This window comes from Hippopotamus amphibius, chromosome 8 (genome assembly GCF_030028045.1).
Source record: "Hippopotamus amphibius kiboko isolate mHipAmp2 chromosome 8, mHipAmp2.hap2, whole genome shotgun sequence".
Taxonomy (NCBI): domain Eukaryota; kingdom Metazoa; phylum Chordata; class Mammalia; order Artiodactyla; family Hippopotamidae; genus Hippopotamus; species Hippopotamus amphibius.
The window spans coordinates 21,030,385-21,055,265 of NC_080193.1; the positions used below are offsets into that span (position 1 = coordinate 21,030,385).

At 46.9% G+C, this 24,881-nt stretch overlaps 1 protein-coding gene across 2 annotated transcripts in view; it reads left to right on the forward strand.

Annotated features, from left to right (window-relative positions):
* The window catches only part of DNAH10 (dynein axonemal heavy chain 10), a 152,261-nt gene that overhangs the window by 99,648 nt on the left and 27,732 nt on the right, over positions 1 to 24,881 (forward strand). For both annotated transcript variants that reach the window (XM_057744253.1, XM_057744254.1), the window contains 12 exons: positions 2,025 to 2,177; positions 3,359 to 3,619; positions 6,288 to 6,460; positions 7,501 to 7,594; positions 7,918 to 8,085; positions 8,614 to 8,802; positions 10,277 to 10,448; positions 15,899 to 16,102; positions 17,439 to 17,519; positions 20,069 to 20,266; positions 21,086 to 21,247; positions 23,980 to 24,154. In XM_057744253.1, coding sequence (XP_057600236.1) covers positions 2,025 to 2,177; positions 3,359 to 3,619; positions 6,288 to 6,460; positions 7,501 to 7,594; positions 7,918 to 8,085; positions 8,614 to 8,802; positions 10,277 to 10,448; positions 15,899 to 16,102; positions 17,439 to 17,519; positions 20,069 to 20,266; positions 21,086 to 21,247; positions 23,980 to 24,154 — 2,030 coding nt within the window. The remainder of the gene's footprint in view (positions 1 to 2,024; positions 2,178 to 3,358; positions 3,620 to 6,287; positions 6,461 to 7,500; positions 7,595 to 7,917; positions 8,086 to 8,613; positions 8,803 to 10,276; positions 10,449 to 15,898; positions 16,103 to 17,438; positions 17,520 to 20,068; positions 20,267 to 21,085; positions 21,248 to 23,979; positions 24,155 to 24,881) is intronic.

Below are 24,881 nucleotides of genomic sequence, written 5' to 3' on the forward strand. Positions count from 1 at the left end.
TGGGAGGTTCTAGATGCCCCAGGGCAAACGACAGTGAAGAAGGCTATTAAGGTCTGCTCTTGTTAGAATGGGAGACAAACACGAAAATGAATACATGGAACATGATGGTGCAGGCCTTGCTGGGTGCTCCGAGGTGTTACTGCGGAGGCTAGCGTTTCTCCTTTCTGTGGACCACTCAGAGTGGTCCTGCAGGGCCCACCTGCCCACCACTGCAACTCTCTTGGCTTTAAACAATTTCTACTTTATGTTTAATAACCGAGGAAAGGCTCTAATCTCCTCCAAGAAGCTGCCTGTGGTTTTGAGGACCTCCAGCTGTCGTATACGTGTCCCCAGTCCACACACTGACCCAGTTCCTTGTTAATGTTGTCCGTCATTGAAGTGCCGATTCCTCTTCTGGAACTCGGAGGGGAGACACGTTTCCTGCTGCGTTCCCCTCTGCCTCTTCCTTAGGCTTGTGCCTCTGGTAGCAAAGGGGCTCCGGGAAACCACGTGGCCCTCTGGGGCAGGGAGCGGTCAGACTGGCTTTGTGATGGCCACGTAAGGGATGTGGGCGGCACTGGGCCGCACTGCCCACGAATGGATGGTCAAGCTCACTCACATACCGGCATGTGCAAACGTGGTTTATAGCTTTGAGGATGCCACTGTGGAGGGCACATGAGGGATGTGTACAGCCAGAGGGACCTGCGAGTTTATGGAGTCGGGCAAAGGGTACCCATGTTCAGAAGCCGCCCCCCCCCCCATGCCCCTCCCCACCGGGACTCAGCAGCTGGTGCTTATTGGCCCAGTAAGACATTCAGGGAATTCCCTGGCGGTCCAGTGGTTAGGACTCCATGCTTTCTTTTTTTCCCCCTCCCTTCTTTCCTCTCTCCCTTCCTTCTCTCTCTCTTCCTTCCTTCCTGTAGGCCATTTTAAAAGTCTTTATTGAATTTGTTACAATATTGCTTCTGTTTTAGGTTTTCCTTTTTTGGCCTGAGGCATGTGGGATCTTTGCTTCCTGACCAGAAATTGAACTGACACCCTCTGCATTGGAAGGCAAAACCTTAACTACTGGACAGCCAGGGAAGTCCCCAGGGCTCCACGCTTTCACTGCTAAGGGCACGGGTTCAGTCCCTGGTCAGAGAACTAAGATTCTGCAAGCCAAGTGGTGCGATCAAAAAAAAAAAAAAAAAAACACATCCAAACATGTTCACAACAAAGAGATGCACATTCATCCTCAGATGTTCAGCTCACCTTGGTAGAAGGATATTATCTAAGTCAGTCGTTCTTCAAGTCTGGTCCCTGGACCCGCAGCATAAGAATCACCTGAAAGCTTGCTTAAACTACCGGGACCCACCAAATTGAAAACTCTGAGGATGGGGCCCCATCAGGCTGCGTGGCACGAGCCCTCCAGGGGATTCTGATGCATCATTAAGTGTGGGAGCCACTGATCCGTGAATTCTCACCCATCGCTCTAAGAAGGGATGGGGAGAAGCCCTGAGCACGTGTCCACGAGCACGTGCGCCCCACACAGGGATCGGGGGCCTCCCTCACCTTTCTCTCAGCAGTTAGTCCAAGGACTAACCAGTGGTTGTTGTGCTCTCTTTGACCTATTTATGTTTGCATATTGCATAAGGTCGTTTTGAAAACACCTTGATGTATTTCATATGACATGACAAAATCACTCTATGTAGTAGTCCAAGAAGATGTCATTAAAATCATCTTTCAGATGAGAAAAACTGAAAGGTTAAGTGCTGGTTCCGAGGTCCCTTGTTGGAGCTGTGCAGAGTCAAGCCCCCCTAGTCCACATGGTCCCCCAGTCACCCCTGGCAGCTAGGCATTGCCTCATACAACCTGCCAAAAGGAAAGAGGGATTCTTGCTTTAGCACTAAAAAAACAGTGAAGTTCAGACTCACATTGGGTTATAAAAGAGTTAGTTCAGATACCAACACATTTGCAAAAATAGATGCTAGCTTACGATCAAATATTTCCTGCAGGTACTGTGCGAAAAAAAGACCGCCTTTTGGAATAATCTCTTTCTGTTTCAGATTGTGTTAATAGTCAATTTCTCCTCCCGCACCACGTCCATGGATATCCAAAGAAATTTAGAAGCCAACGTGGAAAAACGAACCAAAGACACTTACGGCCCACCCATGGGGAAACGCCTCCTGGTGTTCATGGATGACATGAACATGCCAAAGGTAGGTGAGGCTGGGGGTGGGGTGGGGGGCGGGGCAGTGTGCTGGGTTTGTGTGGCCGTGTGTGTGCGTGGAGTGGGTGAGCCTGAGAACACCTGTCTTTATTCTGCACAATGTCTGCACAGCCCAGGAGACGGGGAGCCAGCTTAGGGGACAATGTGACTGGAAGTCTCTTCTTAAACAGAGGGACCTTTCCTTACTGACGGTGTCCCTTAGTTTCTCAGAGGAAGAAAACAGGTAGCAAGGCAGCCTTTGAACCATATTCAGCCTATGTTTGAGTAAGTGGTCTCCAAATGAGCTGTACTTTAGATTATAATACTGCTCTCAGCCCCATATGTGGGAAACATAAGGGCAGGCACTTCCTGAGAATTCCTCTGGATTTAGCAAGGAAAGGGAACTTTAGTGTGCATAATGAGTGTATTTCTGCGGCCAGAGCCTGAGAGGTGCAAAGTTTTCTAAGCACTGGGATTTAAATTTATATCATTTCTGCAGAACCATTTTTTTCCCTGAAAACCTATCTTCCAGATGGGCTGTTTGCAAAGCCAGGATCCATCCATACATCCATCCATGCATCTATCCATCCATGTATATATCCATGCATCTATCCATCCATGTATAGATCCATGCATCCATCCATCCATGTATAGATCCATGCATCCATCCATCTGTGCATCTATCTATGCATCCAGGCATCCACGCATCCATCCACACATCTATCCATCCAAGTATATATCCACGCTTCCATCCATGCACCCATCTGTCTATGTATCTATCTATCTATGCATCCAGCCATCCATCCACATACTTGTTTTTCCATCCATCCATCCATCCATCCATCCATCCATCCATCCATCCATCCATCCATCCATCCATCCACGCATCCATCCATCCTTCCATCCAATTGATATAATTATTGAGCACCTCCTGTGGGACTGATGCTGTGAAGAGATGAGAAAAATGTATATAGTTCCTGCCCTGAGGGAGCTTACAGTCTAGAAAGGGACACAGATTTTTTAAAAAATTACAAATGAATATATAGAATTGCAAACTTTGAGAAACTCAAACCAGAGTGCTCCGAGAGGGTGAGAGGAGAGATGAGATTTAGTTTAGATGGCCAGCAAAGGCATCACTGACTTCTGCTTTATGACACCACGGTCCTTCCTTTTCTTTAAAAAAAAATCAAGGTGGATGAGTACGGCACACAGCAGCCGATTGCCCTGCTGAAACTGCTGTTGGAAAAAGGCTACTTATACGACCGGGGGAAGGAGCTGAACTGTAAAAGCATCCGAGACCTTGGCTTTATTGCTGCGATGGGGAAAGCGGGCGGAGGCCGCAACGAAGTTGACCCGAGATTTATTTCACTCTTCAATGTCTTCAACATTCCATTTCCTTCAGAGGAGTCTTTGCACTTAATTTATTCCTCCATCCTCAAAGGCCACACCTCGGTAACTGGATTTTGATTAGAAGTCTAAACCTGAGGGCCTATGTTGGGTGGAAACATGCTAGCAGTCTATGCATTTGGTACAGCAAGCACAAAGCCTACAGCCCACGGTGTTTCTAGGGGCCCGTGAACATCTTGTAATTCCTTTCAAAACCAGAAGAAAGGAATCAGTATAATTCAGCCTGGATTATATTTGTCTTTATACCAAGGCGGTCATAATATATATAAGATATTTAGTTATAATTAGATAATAAAATAATATATAAATATTTTAAATTTGTACTCATATAAATATGTAATATATTTATATAATATGTATAATAATATATATATATATATTTATGGAGGAAGGGGCCCATGAAGGCATAAGTGCCTGGGGCCCATGACAGTTGTGATGTGGCCCTGAGTGACACAGGCCACCTTGAGTGGCAGCAGTGAACCAGCTAGAGGACGTGGGCTCTGGAGTCCTTCTGCTCCTTGGGCAAGTCCCTTGAGCTCTCCTAGTCCCATCCTCATCTGGAACAGGGAGCTAATGCTGGTACCCACCTCACTGAGGCTTTGGGAGAATGAAAGGAGGAAATGCATGTAAAGCCACAGCACAGTGCCCAGCATGTGGCCAATACTTGCTAGACACTAGTTATTGCCGTTATCATTATGATTTACGCGGCCCCCACAAATGGAACCCATTCATTTAAATAACGACCTCTGATCCTGGCATTTCTCTTCTAAACCAAGCTTGCACACTCAGAGTCTTGAGGGGCCAGGCAGGAAAGGTAAAGGTGTGGGATGGCCAGGTGTGATTGGTGGGCACCTGGCGTGTTCATGCCCTACCTTAAGCCATTGACTTCCAAAACAGTGAGGTCTGGCTAGTCAAATCATTCTCAGACTGAGGGCCAGTTTGGGGCTTTGGTTTCATGTCATGTTGATTTGTCAATTAATACGAAAATCTAGAGAAACAAAAGCAGATCAGATGATTAGTTTCTCTGGCCCTTTTTTTTTTTTAAGAACTTTTATTGAGATACAGTTAACAGACAATAAACAACATATATTTAGAGTGTACAGTTTGGTGTCTCAGTCTCCCAATTCATCCCCCCCCAACCCTCCCCGCTTTCCCCATTTGGTGTCCATGTGTTTGTTCTCTACACCTGTGTCTCTATTTCTGCCTTGCATTTCCTCTTTCATAGTTGTTAGCATTTGCCTTATGTATTGAGGTGCTCCTATATTGGGGGCATAGATATTTATAATTGTTATCTCCTCTTCTTGGATGGATCCCTTGATCTTTATGTAATGTCCTTTCTTGTCTCTTGTAACATGTTTTATTTTAAAGTCTATTTTATCTGATATGAGTATTGCTACTGCAGCTTTCTTTTGATTTTCATTTGCATGGAATATCTTTTTCCATCCCCTCACTTTCAGTCTGCATGTGTGCCTAGGTCTGAAGTGGGTCTCTTGTAGACAGCATATATATGGGTCTTGTTTTTGTATCCATTCAGCCAGTCTGTGTGTTCTGGTTGGTGCATTTAGTCCATTTACATTCAAGGTAATTGTCGATATGTATGTTCCTATTACCATTTTCTTAATTGTTTTGTTGTTGTTTTTGTAGGTCTTTTTCTTCTTATGTTTCCCACTTAGAGAAGTTCCTTTAGCATTTGTTGTCGGGCTGGTTTGGTGGTGCTGAATTCTCTTAGCTTTTGCTTGTCTGTAAAGCTTTAGATTTCTCCATCGAATCTGAATGAGATCCTTGCTGGGTAGAGTATTCTTGGTTGTAGGTTCTTCCCTTTCATCACTTGAAATATATCATGCCACTCCCTTCTGGCTTGCAGAAATCAGCTGTTAACCTTATGGGAGTTCCCTTGTATGTTATTTGTCATTTTTCCCTTGTTGCTTTTAATAACATTTCTCTGTCTTTAATTTTTGTCAACTTGACTAATATATGTCTTGGTGTTTCTCCTTGGATTTATCCTGCCTGGGACTCTCTGCGATTCCTGGACTTGGGCAGCTATTTCCTTTCCCATGTTAGGAAAGTTTTCAACTATAATCTCTTCCAATATTTTCTCAGGTCCTTTCTCTCTCTTGTCTCCTTCTGGGACCCCTATAATGCGAATGTTGTTGCATTTAACATTGTCTTCAATTCTTTTCATTCTTTTTTCTTTATTCTTTTCTGCATCAGTGATGATCTAGAGAAACAAAAGCAGATCAGATGATTAGTTTCTCTGGCCCTTTAATTTTTTTTTCTTATATCCTCTTAAAAGATTATGGTAAAATTCACACAGTGTAAGATTAGCTATTAAAACCCTTTTAAAGTATACAGTTCAGTGGCGTTTAATACATTCACAGTGTTGTACAACTAATGCCACTGTAAGGTTTCAGAGTATTTTTATCACCCCAAAAGCAGTTACTCCATCCTGTCCTTCAGCCCCTGGCAACCACTAATCTGTGTTCTGTCTGTGGATTTTCCTATTCTGGACATTTCATACCAATGGAATCAGACAGTGTCTGGTCTTCTGTGTCTGGCTTCTTCCACTCAGCATCATGTTTTCAAGGTTCATCCACACTGTAGCCTGTGTCAGTGCTTTGCTCCTTTTTATGGCTGAATCACATTCCATAGTGTTTTGTATATCCATTCATCCACTGATAGACACTTGGCGGGGGGGTGTCTTTTCCTTCTGTAGGTGTTTCACGAGAGCATCTCGGCTGTAAGTGACAAGCTGACATCCTGCACGTTGGCACTTTACAAAAACATCATTCAGGATCTGCCGCCCACCCCATCCAAGTTCCACTACATCTTTAACCTTCGAGATCTCTCACGGGTTTTTAACGGTCTTGTCCTCACTAACCCAGAAAGGTGAGTTTGTTTTGTCTCACTGAAATGTGCCCTGGTATGATGGGTTTTCTCATTCTTTTAAGACAGAAGTGCTATCAAGGAATGCGGTGTGAATCAATGTATCAATTAATTACCCAGTGTCTTTTTGTTTATGGTAAACGAAGAGCAGAATCAAAAGCTTGGTTAAGACCTGATGCCTCTTGAGCCCTTGAGCTGAAGGCACGTGGAGCCAGGAGGGGCAGATGTACAGCCAAGTGGACGGGTGTGTTCAACCCCGTGGTGGGACTGCTGTGCCGACCGTTTGCTCTCAGTTCTAAAGGTGCCCACGTGGAGGCTCTTGTTCATACAATTGAATTGTTTCCAGTTGCCAACTGGTTATGTTATCAATATATGTGTCTTTGGAAGAAGTTAAACACAGAGGACAGAAGGGATTTCAGTCTGGGTATAGAAATTTACTCATGAAAACTAGACATGTTTGTGTATTTACATTAATGCTTTCCTCTATGTGGATTTGCAGGGATGCTCCAATTTCGTAGATTCGTGTTATAAATCCATGAAAGATTGAAAAATGAATTAGGAACTTTCCACGTACCCACACTGACTCTCAGGTGCCCTTGAAGGGTACAGAATGGCAGTTCAGGAGACAGCAGCTCTAGATATTTAGGGTGGAGCGAGAGCTCTTTGCCAGAAACCAGAGAAAGACCCAGAATTGGGGTCTGATGGAGCTGGTTCTTAGAAAAAGGAGCTGCCAGTGGCTCTGCTACTGATTTTCAATTCATAAATTCCAGCGAGTAGGAGTCGTGTCAGGTTCTCATGTCACTTACATCAATTATAGATAACGTTCTTTTTCTTCCCTGCAGTAGGATATGTTATAAATGACGACCTTGTGGTCTTTACACTTAAATTGTTAACATCCATTAAATCTCAATTACTGTGAGACCAGGGGGAAAAAAAAGGATAGAAATGTTGTCCTTTTCTGCGCCCTGCACAGCTATCTGAAAATAGTAGCATGCAGCCTGCTCTTCTCTTTGTGGCTGATTTTGCCCCCTTCCATCCCGTAGATTCCAGACGGTGACCCAGATGGTGAGAGTCTGGAGGAACGAGTGTCTGAGAGTTTTCCATGACCGGTTAATCAATGAAACAGACACGCAGCTGGTCAGTACATTGAATATATACCAGCAAATGCAAAGAAAACTCTAACCACAAAGTTCTTCTCTGGGTGAAAAGAAGACGTACAAAACAAAAAACCCAATGTATTTTTTTTTCATTGTACTTTTTATATGGGACATTGCAGAAAAATAGAGACTAACAATGAAAGCTAGTAGGTAAAGGAGGGTGGATTATTAAGTACCCTGCAGCAAAGGGGGAAAAATCAATTGCAAATTACTTTAGATAATCCTAGCATACACTTTTTCTGACAAGTCTTAGCATATCTGTGGTGTTGAGTGTGGCTTCCTGAAGTGGTCTTGTATTGTAAGGTCCAAGAGCACATAGGCAACTTGGTCACGGAACATTTTAACGATGACGTGGAGGTGGTGATGAGGGACCCCATCCTGTTTGGAGACTTCCGGATGGCTCTGCACGAAGAGGAAACTCGCATTTATGAAGACATTCAGGATTATGAGGCAGCCCAGGCTCTGTTCCAGGTGTGAACGGGCTCACCTCTCCTGGGGCGTATTGCATGGGTGCCCAGGAGGTGGAGCTGGGAAAACCCATGCCTCCGTCTCTAGGTTCGGAATGTGGGCTTGTGTCCGGTCCAGGGGTGTCCATGTCCAGTGGCACATGGCCTGGCCTGATGAGTTTGTTAATTCAGGCCCCTGAGGCCCATCCTCATGCATTTCCCTTCATCAAGCCCCTGGAGGGTGCCAGGGTTCCGATGCACAGCCAGCTTTGGCAACCACTCATCCAACCCCCTAATATTTATTTTCATCTCAATTCACAAGTGGAGACTTGTAACCAGCATTGGCTCGCCGCTGGTCAATCACAGACCGGCAGATAGAAATCCTGATTGTAAAAGCTAGTCTCGTAGACCTAAAGGATTGAATAATTTCAACCACTATAGACATTCAGAAAAACCTCTCCTCTGTTCTTAATCTCTCCTGCACAAAAGGAGAGAGCCTGTCTCTTAAAAGCCAGTGCTCCTTAAAAAAAATTTCTTTTTTCCTAAAATTCAGGAAATTCTTGAAGAGTATAACGAAAGCAACACCAAAATGAACTTGGTTCTCTTTGACGATGCTTTGGAGCACCTGACCCGTGTGCACCGCATCATTCGAATGGACAGAGGCCACGCCCTGCTGGTCGGGGCTGGGGGCTCCGGGAAGCAGTCTCTGGCCAGGCTGGCTGCCTTCACAGCCGGCTACGAGGTGAGCTGAGCGTCCCCCGCTTCCACCCCAGAAATGGGTTTGACATGCCAATTTCTGCGGTTAGTAGTTCCAGCAAATATTGGAACAACCTATAACAGATCATAACACGATGCTTTCATAGAGTATAATACGGGTTTTCTTGGGAGGGGGCTGTCGATATTATTTTAACTGCATATTTGAAGCATCTAACTATTGTATTGTTTTTGAAATGAAGAATATGTCAAGTTCAAAAGTCAAATATGAGCAAATCCTGTGACCGTGTCGCATGCTCGTCTAGAGGGGGGCTCGGCCCAGACCTCCAGGGACCCAGTGCTGAGGGTCGTCAATGTATCAGCATTATCGGCACACACGGTTCTGGGCCGTTCTTCAAATCTTAAAAAATACAAAAAAACCAAAAAACAAAACAGCTTTATTGAGATACAATTCACAGACCATACGATCCATCCACTTAAGGTGCACACTTCAATAGTTTTTTTTTTTAATATGTTTAAAAGGTTGTGAAACCATTACCATATTCAACTTTAGAACATGTGTGTGAGTGTGAAAGGGCACTGAGTGGCTGCATGTGAGCGTGTGTGAGTACATGTGAGTGTGAAAGACGCTCTATGTGTGTGTGTGTGTGTGTGTATATAGAGGTGGAGGGGGTGGAGGAAATGAGGGATCTTTCCATACCATAAAGCTGAGCTGTTTCAAAACCTCCTGTCGCAGTTAAACTTTTACATGTCTGAGCCGGAGGAAATGCTTGAACAGAAAAGACGTGGCTTACATTTGTGTCCTCATTTCCAGTTATATCTGTTTTGCGTGTAACAGAAGTTTTGAATTTAAGATTTTTTAAATTGCTTCTTATTCAGTTTTTCACACATCTTCCCACAATTTATCTCATTTTAAATGAGCTCACACGGTGACTGTACCCACACCTGTTTCCTCTGTTGCTTGGCCCAGCCTCTGCCTTGCCTCCCTTCCTGTAGCTCAGATGATTTTTTTTTTTTTTTGACTGTACCTCACAGCTTGTGGGATCTTAGTTCTCCGCCCAGGGATTGAACCTGGGCCACGGCAGTGAAAGCGCAGAGTCCTGACCACTGGACCACCAGGGAAGTCCCATCAAATGACTCATGTTAATGACTGAGGGTGTCCTTTGCCTTAACCGTCACCCCTCTTTCTTCTACCGTATTCATAATCCGTCTGGACGGGCCTTGTTCCCTGCACACGCTCTCACCTCGCACACGTGGGCTCCTGCACAGAGCGTCCACCGTGGTTTGTTTGCCGAAGAGGATGTCAGTTTTCTGTGTCCTGCGTTTCTCCCTCAACTGTATTTTGTGAAAAGGGCGCAGGTCGTCCGGTCTCGCTGTCATGGGTCCCTCTCTGTTGGTGGCTCAGCCCGAGCTGTGCTGCCTGGAGCCGTCCTCTCCCTCTGCACACACCTGGAGCCCCTCCCTGGAGCCCCTCACTGGGATGCTGTGCTCCTTGTCGGCAGGTGTTTGAGATCCTCCTGAGCCGGGGCTACTCTGAGAACAACTTTCGGGAAGATCTGAAGAACCTTTACCTGAAGCTTGGCATTGAGAACAAGAGGATGATTTTCCTGTTCACGGATGCACACGTGGCCGAGGAGGGTTTCCTGGAGCTCATCAACAACATGCTCACCTCAGGTACCAGGATGCTGCTCGCACGGGGTTTGCTGGTCTCCGCTGCTCGGCTTTTAGCCGAGGTCGCCAGATAAGCGTTACTTTGTTCTTTTTTCTATTTTTTAAAATATGTATTTTATGTATTTATTTGGTTGCGCCGGGTCTTAGTTGCGGCCAGTGGGTTCCTTAGTTGTGGTATGTGAACTCTTAGTTGTGGCATGTGGGATCTACTTCCCTGACTAGGGATGGAACCCAGGCCCCCAGCATTGGGAGCGCGGAGGCTTAACCACTGCTCCACCAGGGACATCCCAAGCGTTACCTTTGAAAAGTACTTCCTACTTACAGAGGAAGCATCATTCAGGCTCTCACAGGTGGGTAGGAGCCGGCAGGCACATCACAGGCCGAGGGTCCAGTGTGCGTGGCGGGAGTGTGGTGAGCTGGTGGATGGGATGCAAACCAGGTGCAGGGGCCACACCTCGCAGGGCCTTGGGGGTCATTTAAAGGAGTTTAGATTTTATTCTGGGTACAATGCTGTGGTCCAGATTGACATTTTTGTTTATTTTTATTTCATTTTATTTATTTTTTTGGCCGTGCTGCATGGCATGCAGGATCTTAGTTCCCCAACCAGGGATGGAACCTGCGCCCCCTGCATTGGAAGCATGGAGTCTTAACCACTAGACCACCAGGGAAGTCCCCCCAGATTTACATTTTTAAAAGAGCCCTCTGGCTGCCCCATGGAACTAGATTAGAGACGCATTAGAGCTGGAGAGTGCGACCAGTTTGGAGCTGCTGCCCAGGTGCAGCTAAGACATGAGGTCAGCTTGAACGAGGGTGGGGCAGTGGGAATGCAGAGAAGTGGGTGGATTCTCGAGATATTTTGGAGTTAGAGCCAACGGATGAGGCGAGGAAGACAGTGTCAAGCATGGTTCCTGGGTTCCTGGCTTGAGTGAGTATGAGAGGTTCTATTTACCAAGAAGGGAAGACCAGATCGGGCCGTGCCACATGGGGCTTGGGGAGTGCCTTGCACCTGCAGGCTGTTAGATAGTGTATTCATTTTCTAGGGCTGCTGTAACAGAGTATCACAAAAAAGGGTATCTTAGACAGCAAACGTTAATTGTCTCACAATGCTGGAGGCCAGGAGCCTGAGATCAGGGTGTGGGCAGGGCTGGTTCCTTCTGAGGGCTCTGAGGGGGAACCTGTCCCACGCTTCTCTCCTAGCTTCTGGTGGTTTGCTGCCAATCTTTGACATTCTTTGCCTTGTAGATGCATCACCCCCATCTCTGCCTTTGTCTTCTCTTGCTCTCCCTGTGTGTGTCTATCTCTTTGTCCAAATATTCCCATTCTCTTCTCTTCTTTCCCTTCCCTTCCCTTCCCTTCCCCTTCCCTTCCCCTCCCCTCCCCTCCCCTCCCTTCCCTTCCCTTCCCTTCTTCTCTTCATTTCATTGACTGCGTTGGGTCTTCATTGCTCCGTGCGGGCTTTCTCTATCTGCAGTGATCAGGGAGCACTCTTCGTTGTGGTGTGTGAGCTCCTCAGTGAGGTGGCTTCTCTTGCTGGGGAGCACGGGTTCTAGGTGCACAGGCTTCAGTAGTTGCAATACACAGGCTCAGTAGTTGTGGCTCACAGGCTTAGTTGCTCCATGGCATGTGGGATCTTCCAGGACCAGGGATCGAACCCCTGTCCCCTGCATTGGCGGGCGGATTCGTAACCACTGCATTCCCCAAATATCCCCTTTTCAGAAGGACACCAGTCATAATGGATTAGGACCTACCTCAATGACTTCATTCTAACTTGATTACTTCTGTAAAGACCCTATTTCCAAGGATTTTCCAAAGACCACATTCTGAAGTGCTGGGGCATTTCAACATATCTTTTGGGGGCGGAACACAGTTTAACCCATAACAGATAGGCTGTTGGATAGATGAGTCTGGTTCTCAGAAGAAGGGCCTCGGGTGGAGATGTCAATTTCAGAGTCACTGACACGTGGTTTGTAAAACTTTGGGGATGGGTGGAATCATCCCGAGGGAGTGTGTGAGAAGCAAAGCGAGTCCAAGACTGAATTCGGGGAGGAGGAATGAACCAGAGCAAGAGAACGTAGAGGAGAACCAGGAGTGAGTTCTTCTTTAGCTCTGTAGTCCTCGCAGCTGTGAGTTATTACAGCCACAGGACACACAGCACGATCGGAAAAGGGAAAGACACATGGGGTCAAGTCTAGGGGAACCAGGCACAGGCTCCCAGAGCCCCCTCCCCAGGGAGTCACACAGGATACACTTAATCCCCCAGCGATGAGTTGTGACAAGACGTGTGAAGTGTCCTCGACCAGGGACGCCCAGTAGAGACTCAGCACTCAGGGTGTTCACTGGGGGCTGGTTACGTAGTCACCTTCTGCCTGGCATGGACCCAAATTCCAGATTTCCAGAGGGAAAGCAGGTGGTCCATGTAAACCACAGTTTGTACAAACAGTTTAGGCATAGTAAGCCTTTCTGATTGATGAATGGTGGTAGAAACCCTCGTGGAGGCTAAGTTCCCAGATGCCAGCCAGGGGCCAACACGGTAAGCAGGCTTTTGTAAGGAGAGCAGCCTCGGGCCCGCTGTGTTAACTCTTTTCTCAGGGAACCCATCTGATGTTTAATAAAAATGTTTTGTACTAATTTGAAATGGTAGGAATAGAAAACAAAAAACAAAAAAACAAAAACAAACAAAACAAAAAACAAAAACCAAACAACAACAGCAACAAAAAACCAAACAAACCCAAAAAGCCCAGCTAGCCAGAATCTGGCTGTTTATTGTCCTGACGGGGCTCTCCCCTGCACGTCTCCATTTATTTAGTTATTCCGTAATTCGCATCAGGCCTGAACCTTGAAGTGTGTCAACTCTTAACCTCTCCCACATTTGCAAATGCTTTTTTGTCTCTGAAGGCTGTCCCTTCCCTTGCGTTCCCTTTACCACCTAAGCCAGGCCCATATCGTGTCTGACCTTGACTTTTTTTTGTATTTTCTTTAAAAAAATTTTTTTTCTTTTGATCTTTATTGGAGTATAATTGCTTTACAATGTTGTGCAGTTTCCGCTGTACAACAAAGTGAATCAGCTATATTTACATATATATCTGCATATCCCCTCCCTCTTGTGCCTCCCTCCCTGACCTTGACTTTTTATTTTTAGAACTTCTATTGAGATATAATTGACATACAGTAAACTGCGTATATTTAAAGTGTACAATTTGATTTTTTTTATATTAGTAATGTATATATGACAGTCCCAATCTCCCAATTCATCCCACCTCAAACCCTACCCCCCCCCCCCCCCACTTTCCCCGCTTGGTGTCCATATGTTTGTTCTCTACATCTGTGTCTCTATTTCTGCCTTGCAAACCGGTTGATCTGTACCATATTTCTATATTCCGCATATATGCCTTAATATACGATATTTGTTTTCCTCTTTCTGACTTACCTCACTCTGTATGACAGTCTCTAGGTCCATCCATGTCTCTGCAAATGTCCCGATTTCGTTCCGTTTTATGGCCGAGTGATACTCTGTTGTGTACATGCACCACATCTCCTTTATCTGTTCACCTGTTGGTGGACATTCAGCTTGCTTCCATGGGTATTGATTCTTGGAACTGAAAAAGTCCAGGTTGGATTCAGGAGTTCAAATGATATCAGGAACTGGTCTCTGCCTCACTCTTGGCTTTACTTTTTTTCTTTTATTTGCATTCTTGGGTTCTCCCAAAGTAGTTTTTAAAAATGGCACTAGAAGCTGCAGACTTGCATCCTCCCCAGTGAATGAGGCCTTCTCTTTCCCAGGAGTTGTGGCCAGAGTGCCTGGCAGGGCTCTCATTGGCTGGCTCAGATCACATGCCCATCCCTGAGCCAATCACTTTGGCCGGAGTGATGCCAGGTTCTGATTGGTCAGGCCTGGGGTAGTGTCATAGCCACTCCACATCACATCCAGACTTAGAATAGATGAGAAGTGATTCTGCAAAGGAAAAGAAGACCTATAATAAAAGGGGAATGCATGGGGGCAGAAACAACAGAACTCCACTTTCAAGTCCAGCACCAAGGAAACTTTCTCCCCAGTTTTCTCTCTAGTGCCTTGCAGGGTCTCCTCCTCCAAGGAGTGTCCTTGACCGTGGCAGTTTCCTGTCTCCAGAGGACCTGGGGCACCTACGATCCAGGCTATGTACGCAGCATTTAGCACATGTGTCCTTGGGTTGGCAGCGGACTTTTCATCCATGGTTCACAAACTTGTAATACAGGATGTAAATGTCAGCCCTGTTTTCTGTTTGTAAAACCCACTGCAGGGCTAGGGGTGTATTTTCTATGAAGACTAAGTGGGGCCCGGGGGGCCCATTTAATAGTACCCCGAGGGATCAAGGTCAAATAGCTGTGAACCTCTTATGCTTTGCTGCAACATGAAGGTTTTGCCTCTCATCCTCGGCACTAATGACGTTAGGGGTGGAGTAATTCTTTGTTGTGGAGGGTGTCCTGGGTATTATGGGATGTTTAGCAGCATCCCTGGGCTTACACAGTAGATACCATTACTACCACCCTGCCAACACACACACACACACACACACACACACACACACAGACACATACATTGGGACAACCAAAAACATCTTTGGACATTGCTAAATGTCCCTTGGGGAGGGCAGAATTGTCCCCAGTTGAGAACCCCTGCTCTGATGCTCAGGGTAACTCTCCCAGGTGAGCAGGAGGCATTTGCTATTTCCATTTCACAGATGAGGAGACTGAGGCTCAGAGGGATTTCCACACACACGGCGAGTGAGCCTTGGGTCTTAGAGTTGGGACCCAAGCCCTGCTCTTTGGACTCAGCATCTACTGCTCCTTCTTTCTTTTCTTTTTTCTAAAATTAATTAATTAATTAATTAATTTTATTTTTGGCTATGTTGGGTCTTTGTTGCGCTCAGGCTTTCTCTAGTTGTGGTGAGCAGGGGCTACTCTTTTTTTTTTAAGCCCTTTATTGGAATGTAATTGCTTTACACTGTTGTGCCAGTGTTTGCTGTACAGCAAAGTGAATCAGCTGTGTCTACACATATATCTGCATATCTCCTCCCTCCCACGACTCCTTCCCACCTTCCCTATCGCAGCCTTCTCGGGGCTACTCTTCATTGTGGTGCTCGGGCTTCTCAGTGCGGTGGCTTCTCTTGTTGCGGAGCACGGGCTCCAGGTGCGTGGGCTTCAGTAGTTGCAGCACGTGGGCTCAGTAGTTGTGGCTCGTGGGCTCTAGAGCGTAGGCTCAGTAGCTGTGGTGCACGGGCTTAGTTGCTCTGCAGCATGTGGGATCTTCCTGGACCAGGGCTTGAACCCATGTCCCCTGCATTGGCAGGCGGATTCTCAACCATTGCGCCACCAAGGAAGTCCTCCTGCTCTTTCGTGATGCTGTGCTTCTGCCATTTCAGTGCCTCGAAACTTAAACAAACCCTAAACTTAAAGCCCTGGCCTTTGTTTTCTAGGAATTGTACCTGCTCTTTTCCCAGAAGATGAAAAGGAGTCTATCCTCGGTCAGATTGGACAAGAGGCTTTGAAGCAGGGGACGGGCCCGGCCAAGGAGTCTGTGTGGCAGTACTTCGTGGAGAAGAGTGCAAATAACCTACACATCGTCCTGGGCATGTCGCCGGTGGGGGACACCCTGAGGACCCGCTGCAGGAATTTCCCAGGTGCCCCTGAGCAGAGGCTGCAAACCCGCTGCCCCCCTTCAGCAGAGCGTGTGCCCTGGGGAGGGAGTGACATACGTCTTGTTCCACCAGCAAAGTGACCCATGACATGGTCATTAGGTTGAAATTTGGGCCCTGCCGTGTCAGATGAACCCCGATTTGCCCCTCACAGCTGCCGAGAGGCTCTCGTGTTGCCGATGGTGGCTGATGTCCTTTTTTTTAAAAAAAAAAAAAAAGCTCTTTATTGGAATATAGTTGCTTTACACTGTTGTGCCAATTTTTGAGGTACACCAAAAGTGAATCAGCTGTATTTATACATATATCCCCATATCCCCACCCTCCCGCCACTTCCTCCCACCCTCCCTATCCTGGGCCTCTAAGTCATCACCCATCATTGAGTTTATCTCCCTATGTTATGCCGGAACTTCCCATGAGCTATCTTTTTTACATTTGGTAGTGTATATATGTCAGTGCTACTCTCTCACCTCATCCCAGCTTCCCCTTTGCCCCCGCCCCCACCCTGTGTCCTCAAGTCCATTCTCTACCTCTGCATCTTTATTCTTGCCTTGTCACTGGGTTCATCAGTACCATTTTTTTTTTTAGATTCCATATATATGAGTTAGCATACAGTATTTGTTTTTCTCTTTCTGGCTTACTTCGCTCTGTATGACAGACTCTAGGTCTGTCCACCTCATTACAAACAACTCAATTTCATTCTTTTTTATGGCTGAGTGATATTCCGTGCTCACCATCCCGGGGTGAGGCCCATAGTGTGTGCAGTGTACCTCTTCGCTCCCTTCCACTTGGGAAAATTCTGGCAGCCTCATGGAAGGTGCAGTCCCTGCCCCTCAGAACAGAGGGGGCAGTTTTGCTCCCCCAGGGGACATTTGTCAATGCCTGGAGACATTGTTGGTTGTCACAGCTCGGGTCGGGGGAGTATACAACTGGTATCTAGTTGATAGAGGCCACGGGTGCTGCTGAATGTCCCATAATGCACAGACAGCCCTGTCACAGAGAATTATCCAGGCAAATGTCAAAAGTGCTGAGGTCGAGAAACCCTGCTTTTGATCGTTATTTTTGTTTATTTTATTTTTTAAATTTTTGGCCAGGCTGCGCGACACACAGGATCTTAGGTCCCCAACTGGGGCTTGAACCCACGCCCCCTGCATTGGAAGTGTGGAGTCCAAACCACTGGACCACCAGGGAAGTCCCCTGACCGTTGTTTTTGGACATGTCCAGCTCAGTCACCAATGTGTTAGGTACCAAAGACGGTATCCATGTTCTCGAGTGTCTCAGAGTTGCAGAGCGATCATCTGTTTTGTCTCTCTTTCTTTTCCAGGTCTAGTAAATAACACTGGTATTGACTGGTTCATGCCCTGGCCTCCGCAAGCTCTGCACGCAGTGGCTAAGTCATTTTTAGGTGAGTGACAGCTGATATGGGAACCATATTAATGGTATAACAATGCAATTTGTTATCCTGTTTCTGATTCTGAATTTGGGGCCAGTAGGTTCTGTCGCCATTAACCCCCATGGCCATGAATGATGTTTTAGTTTGTTAATGTGTTTTGGATTTATATTGGGTTTTAGCCCAAAGAGATTTTGGCGGATTTACAAGGACAATGTAGGATAAAAATTGATTAGGTATCATCCAAAGGTAGGGGTCAGTAAACCCTGGCCTGCAGGCCAAATACAGCCCACCGCTTGCCTTGGTAAGTGAAGTTTTATTGGAACACGTGTAATAAACACAATGTCTGTGGCTGCTTTTATGCTACAACCACAAAGTTGAGTAATTGCCCCAGAGCCTGTACAGCCCACAGAGCCTAAATATTTACTGTCTGGTTCTTTATAGAATAACTGTGCTGATCCCTGACCCCAAGGATGTCTGAAAGACCTTTCGGTAAACTGATTATCCATCAGTCCTGAATTTGCTCAACAGTTGCAAGCCTCTAAGGCCTTGATTCTTAATTTTAATCTTCAAAATAAGGAAGAGAGCCAATTTATCCTCAGGGAAAATCTTTTTTATCTGGACCTAACTTGAGCAGATTTATGACACCGGGTGACCTTTTAAATAGCATCAGCCTTATAAATATGTGTCCAATAAATAAATAACTAGTCCCACTTGATAGGTAGATTGCAGTATTTTGGGGAAGGGGGCTAAGAGAGTGACTCTTTCCTGATGATATAACTCAGGGATCAGCAAACTTTTTCTGTAAATGACCAGATGATAAATATTTTCAGCTTTGCGGGTCACATGGTCTCTGCTGCAACTACTCACTTCCACCATTGCATCATGAAAGCAGTCATAGACAATATGTAAATGAATGGGCGTGGCTGTGTGCCAATAAAACTTTATTTACAAAAACAGGTGGTGGGCCAGATTTGTCCTGCAGGCTGTAGGTTGCCAATCCTGATATAGATGTACCTTAGCTTTCACAGGCTTGTCACCTCCGTGCCTTAGCACTTAGCTTTGCTCTCAGTATTCATTGGTTCAGTATCCTAAATAATACTGCATGGAATCCTCTCAGAATGTTTTCCCTTAGGATATATCCCTGGAATTGGGAAGACTGTGCCCATAGTATGGTTATTTGTGAGGCAAAGCTTTTCATGCCTGCTGTAAAACTGGCCCATGGGCTGTGGTTTGCTGATCCCTGGTATAATTCAAGATCGAATATGCAGAATCTGGATGAATGCATGCTTTTGGTCATACTTCCTTCCTTCATCTTCTGCTTTGAGGTGAAAGTATTTTGTAATCCGTGAGATAATTTAAGCAATGTGGTTTTGGCACTAGGAGTGATGATTAATTCTTTCAGCAGAGTTTTAGGAAGACGTACTGGTATGTGCTGGGTTCAGGGGACACAGCAGGGACATTGGGAGAATTTCTCTCCTGGAATCTCAAGCCCCTCCCACCACACTGTCTTAGCCTTTAGGGAGACAGACCTTCTTACCTGTGGGGACAGAGAATTGGCTTTTTGTGTTCTTAGAGAAATTGCCAGAGCATGGATCAGTATTGTGGTCCAGAAAAGCCACTGACAAATGATAACTGCTCTTGTTTGTTAAAACATTTTTATATCGTATTTTACTGTGGTAAAATAGATATAATATAAAATTTGCCATTTTTAACCATTTTTAGCTGTTTTAAATGTGCGCTGTTACACGAGTTACATTCACAGAGTTGTGCAAATGCCACCACCATCCATCTCCAGAACCTTTTCCACCTCCATTTATTATATATATATATATACACACACACACACAACACACACATTATATATATTTATTTTTGGCTGCTTCAGGTCTTAGTTGTGGCGTGCAGGCTCTTTGTTGTGGCATGCAGGCTCAGTAGTTGTGGCTCATGGGCTTAATTGTCCCATGGCGTGTGGGATCCGACCAGGGATCAAACCCGCATCCCCAGCATTGGAAGGCGGATTCTTAACCACTGGATCACCAGGGAAGTCCCCCTTTTTCATCTTTAAAACTGAAACTCTGTCCCCATTAAACATTCACTCCCTGTTCTCCCAACCCCACCCCTGGCCCTACCCCAATATACTTTCTGTCTCTATGACTTTGCCAATTCTAGATATTTCATGTAAGTCAAATCATGAGACATTTGTCCTTTTGCGTCTGGCTTCTTTTATTTAGCGTGTTTTCCAGGTTTATCCATGTTGTGGCATGTGTCAGAATTTCCTTCTTCTTTAAGGCTGAATAATATTCCATTTACAGACAGACCACATTTTGTTTATGCATCCGTTGATGGACACTTGGATACGCGTCCCGCTTTTGGCTACTGTGAATGGTGCTGCTATGAACATCGGCGTCCAAGAATCTGCCTGTGTCCATTTTTCAGTTCTTTTGGGCACATACTTAGCAGTGGAATTGTTGGCTTGTGTGGAAATTCCATGTTTAACTGTTTTGAGGAACTGCTCTTTTCCTTTCTTTAAGAGCCATCCTTTCTCATTCCTTTCTCTTCAGGGACTAATACAATGATCCCAGTAGAAAATATCGAAGATCTGGTAGAACATGTTGTTTTGGTCCACGAATCCGTGGGTGACTTCAGCAAACAATTCCTACAGAAACTGAGACGTAGCAACTATGTAACTCCCAAGAACTACCTGGATTTTATTAACACGTATTCAAAATTACTGGACGAGAAAACTCACTATAATATAGGTAAGACTTGGGAATGGACGGTTAGGAATTGTTATTACTTACAAGTAAAGATCCAAGTGCTGCTCTTTTCCTTAAGCAAATGTTTCCTAGCAGGACCGGGCATACTCATGATTGAGACAAAGCGGAGCACATTTTGCATTTTGCATTTTGCATTTCAGCATGATTCGTCTGTGTGGGCAGGGCCCTGGCATGCTTTTATTTCTGTTTTTCTGTGCTGGGCCATGCACTTTCTTAGCTCTAAATTTTCATTGCATTAGAGATACTGTTTGATGAGAGCCATGTACTCTGCTGGAAAATGCTTTTTTAAAATGCTCTGGTTCTGGCTGTTGGCCAAAGGGCTGTTTTCAGGAATATATTCCTTCTGGAAGATGCCATCCCCTTATGGCAACGGAGGTACTGAAAGATGTTTTTTTCTAGCTTCTTTTAAAAAAAATTTTATTGGAGTATAGTTGATTTACAATGTTGTATTAATTTCTGCTGTACAGCAAAGTGAATCAGCTATGCATGTACCTATATCCACTCTTTTTTAGAATCTTTTCCCATATAGGCCATTACAGAGTATTGAGTAGTGTTCCCTGTGCTATACAGTAGGTCCTTATTAGTTATCTATTTTATGTATAGTAGTGTGTATATGTCAGTTCCAATCTCCCAGTGTATCCCTCCCTGCTCCCCTGAAAGATGCTTGGCATCTCATGAAAATGATTCCCCCCCCCCGCCCCACCGTGAGCCCAAGTTGGATGAATCGCACTGGAATGCTTGCCTGGGTGTGCTGGGAACAGCGCCCCCTGGAGGGTGAATGCCCGTGTTCCCTTTCCGCAGCTCAGTGCAGGCGTCTGGAGGGGGGGCTGGACAAGCTGAAGGAGGCCACCATCCAGCTGGACGAGCTGAACAAGAAGCTGGCCGAGCAGAAGATGGTGCTGGCGGAGAAGTCGGCCGCCTGCGAGGCCCTGCTGGAGGAGATCGCCACCAACACGGCCATAGGCGAGTGCGGGGCTAGCTCTGGGGGCGGGGACACCCCCCTCCCCACCAAAAATACCCCAAACAAGAGAGGGCTGCACTGGGGGACATCCCTGGGAAGCCACTGGTAGGAAGTGGCTTCTTACGGCCCTCTCATTGCTAGTTTTTTGAGTTAGAGTCAAGCCCCCTGTAATAGGCACTGAGATCCTACCACATGCAGGACCCACAGCTGGCTAGCTTGAGGATTTGACAGGGTGTGGAAAAGTCATCTCTTTACTCTCCATGAGCTAGTGAACTGGGTCGGTTTAAATGACCTCAGCCTGAGCATCATTCATTTGGGACTTTCTTGGTGCTAATGTGAACCTGTTTCAGGTTCTTTGTTGGGCCCCTCACCTGATCTTCCTGGCCTGGCAGCTTCTCTCGGCCTGGCTCCCTCCTGCTTTAAGAAATTGGCTTTCTTTTCTTTCTTCTTTTTTTTTAATGAATTTATTTATTTATTGTATTTATTTACTTATTGGCTGAATTGGGTCTTTGTTTCTATGTGTGGCCTTTCTCTAGTTGCGGCGAGTGGGGCTACTCTTCATTGCGGTGTGCAGGCTCCTCATTGCAGTGGATTCTCTTGTTGTGGAGCACGGGCTCTAGGTGTGTGGGCTTCGGTAGTTGTGGCACGTGAACTCAAAAGTTGTGGCTCATGGGCTCTAGAGTGCAGGCTCGGCAGTTGTGGCGCATGGGCTTAGCTGCTCCACGGCACGTGGGATCTTCCTGGAACAGGGATCGAACCCATGTCCCCTGCATAGGCAGGCGGATTCTCAACTACTGCACCCCCAGGGAAATCCCAGAATTGCCTTTCTTTACACAACTCTCACACAGGACAACTCCTAAGCTGCAGCCCTGACCCGACCCCTAATCCTTCTTCCTTTGTCTCGGGGCTCCCGTTTCTATCTTTTCTTTTCTTTTTTTAATTTTATTTTATTTGGCTGCTGCGGGTCTTAGTTATGGCATGCGGGCTCTTAGCTGCAGCATGTGGGACCTAGTTCTCTGACCAGGGATTGAACCCGGACCCCCTGCATTGGGAGCCTGGAGTCTTAACCACTGGACCATCAGGGAAGTCTTGGGGCTCCCGTGTCTATCGTGTCTTAGAATCCTGTGTTCTGCTGCGTGTCCTCCTCGGATTTCTACAGAAGCCCCTCCACCTTCCTGCCTCTGTGTATGCTCTTCCTAGTCCATGTTCATGTTGCTTCTGCATGTGATCTTGGTTCAGTTCGGCTCCAGCTATATCATGTCAGGCCCCAGCCACAGGACCCACTTGTCACTGTTCTTGTCACAGCACCTCAGCTTGGCTTTGGCACCCGCCCCCCCCCCCACCCCCGACTCCCAGTCCGTGCTGTTGGGATGCGCTTGACGTTCTCCTGGAGTTCACGTTGTTTTGTTCTGTTTTTTTAAGGTGTTTTTCGATGTGGACCATTTTTCAAGTATTTATTGAATTTGTTTCAATATTGCTTCTGTTTTATGTTTTGCTTTTTTGGTCCCAGGGCATGTGGGGTCTTAGCTTCCTGACCAGGGATTGAACCCACACCCCCTTGCACTGGAAGGCCAAGCCTTAACCACCGGACTGCCAGGGAAGTCCCTGGAGTTCACGTTTTGAATCAGCCAAGCTGAATGCTTGCTTGTTGACCGTGAGGATGAGTCCCGGGAGAATACCCCTTCCGGGCGAGACTGCTGAACTCAGCACACATTTATTGAACACCTACTTTATTTGTTTCCTAGGGCTGCTGTAATAAAGCACCACAAACTGGGTGATTTAAAACAATAGACATTTATTCTCTTACGGTTCTGGAGGATAGAAGTCTGACATGAAGGTCTTGGCAGGTCCCTGCTCCCTCCAAATGCTCTAGGGGAGGATCCTTCCCTGCTTCTCCCAGCTCCTAGTGGTGGCCGGCAACCCTGGGCGTTCCTTGGCTTGTAGACGCAACCCTCCGACCTCTGCCTCCATCGTCACGTGACCTCCTTCCCTCTGTGTCTCCTTGTCTTCACGTGGTCTTCTTAACAAGGACACAGTCATTGGATTTAGGCCCTACCCTAACCCAGTATGACCTCCTGTTAACGAATTACATCTACAAAGACTCTCTTTCCAAATAAGGTGACATTCTGAGGTTCTGGGTGGCCATGAATTTTGAGGAGGGCCCTAGTCAAGCCTGTACACCTTCTACGAGCCAAACTTTGTCTTAAACGCTGGGGTCACAGCCCTCGGGGAGATGCATACCTGCTAGCGAGCAGGGCCAATCGATGAGCCAATGATCAGATGAAATTTCAGACTGTGATTAGTGTCGTGAAGCAAATAAGAGAGTGATGAGACTGAGAGTGACCTCAGGGGAGGGTGGCTTTTGAGCTGGGCTGAAGGGATGTAGGAAAAGCTGATGAAGAGACAGAGAGGCCTCGGTGAGCCAGAAAAACAGGGAGGGCAGCCCTGGTGTCCTCAGCTAAAACTGGCCAAGCAGGGCTGGAGTTGGGTGGGGACACAGGTGGGCCAGTCAAGGAGGGTCAGCATCGCAGCAGCCGTCCCCGCGGTGGGGACACCAGGCGCCGTGAGGACCTCCGTCCCAATGGGAGTGCCCAAGGCCACCGTAGTAGCTGAAGCTCATTCGACCCCCTCGGCCCGGCGTCCCCCTTTGAGGGCTGTGCCACTTTGGTCCAGGAGCGGTGGTCCATCCTTTCCACACGCCAGTGGCTCCCCTGACCGCCCCCTCCCCCCACAGCGGAGGAAAAGAAGAAGCTGGCGGAGGAAAAAGCCATGGAGATAGAGGAGCAGAACAAGATCATCGCGGTGGAAAAGACGGAGGCCGAGACGGCCCTGGCCGAGGTCATGCCCATCCTGGAGGCTGCCAAGCTGGAGCTGCAGAAGCTGGACAAGTCAGATGTGACCGAGATTAGGTAACGGCCGGCACTCTCCCTGCGCGCTGGTCACCGGTGTCACTCTTGACAGTAATGATGAGATAATCACGGCGGTCCTGCATTTCTGTGCCGCCCGCTGTGCCAGGCGCTTTCTGTGGTGGGGGTTCCTATCGTCTTCACCTGTAGATGAGGGACATTGAGCCCAGGAGGGTGAGCTGCCTTGCCTCAAGCCCCATGGCCTTGAACCCAGGCTGACTGATGGAAGGAGGCTGGGTTCCAGAAGGGACTGGTGGGAGAGCTGGAGCCTTGTCAGTCCTCTTTATGGGACGGACAGAGGAGTGTCTGCCCTAAAAGAGGCAGGGCCCTGGATGCAGCCAAGGTGTGTCCCAGGCTGAAAACGGACGGAAGATGCCCTCGTCCATTTCTAGCTAAGTGGTGGGCTTGTAGAGGTGGGGAGAGAGTTTGTTTGTTTGTTTGGTTGGTTTTGGCGTGCTGCTCCTTGAGGGATATTAGTTCCCCGACCAGCGTTGGAACCCAGGCCCTGAAAGTGAAAGCACTGAGCCCTAACCACTGGACCGCCAGGGAATTCCTGGGAGAGTGGGTCTTTATTGTGGCCTTCAGACATTCTGCAGGTCAAGCTGTACAGTGACTCCACCCCCACAGCCAGAGGGCTCATTTGCTGTCCAGAAGAGGGGCCTGGTGCGGAGCTTTCTCCCCACCCCATGGCGTCCGCCACTAGGCCACCGTTAATGGATCTCGCTGGTAA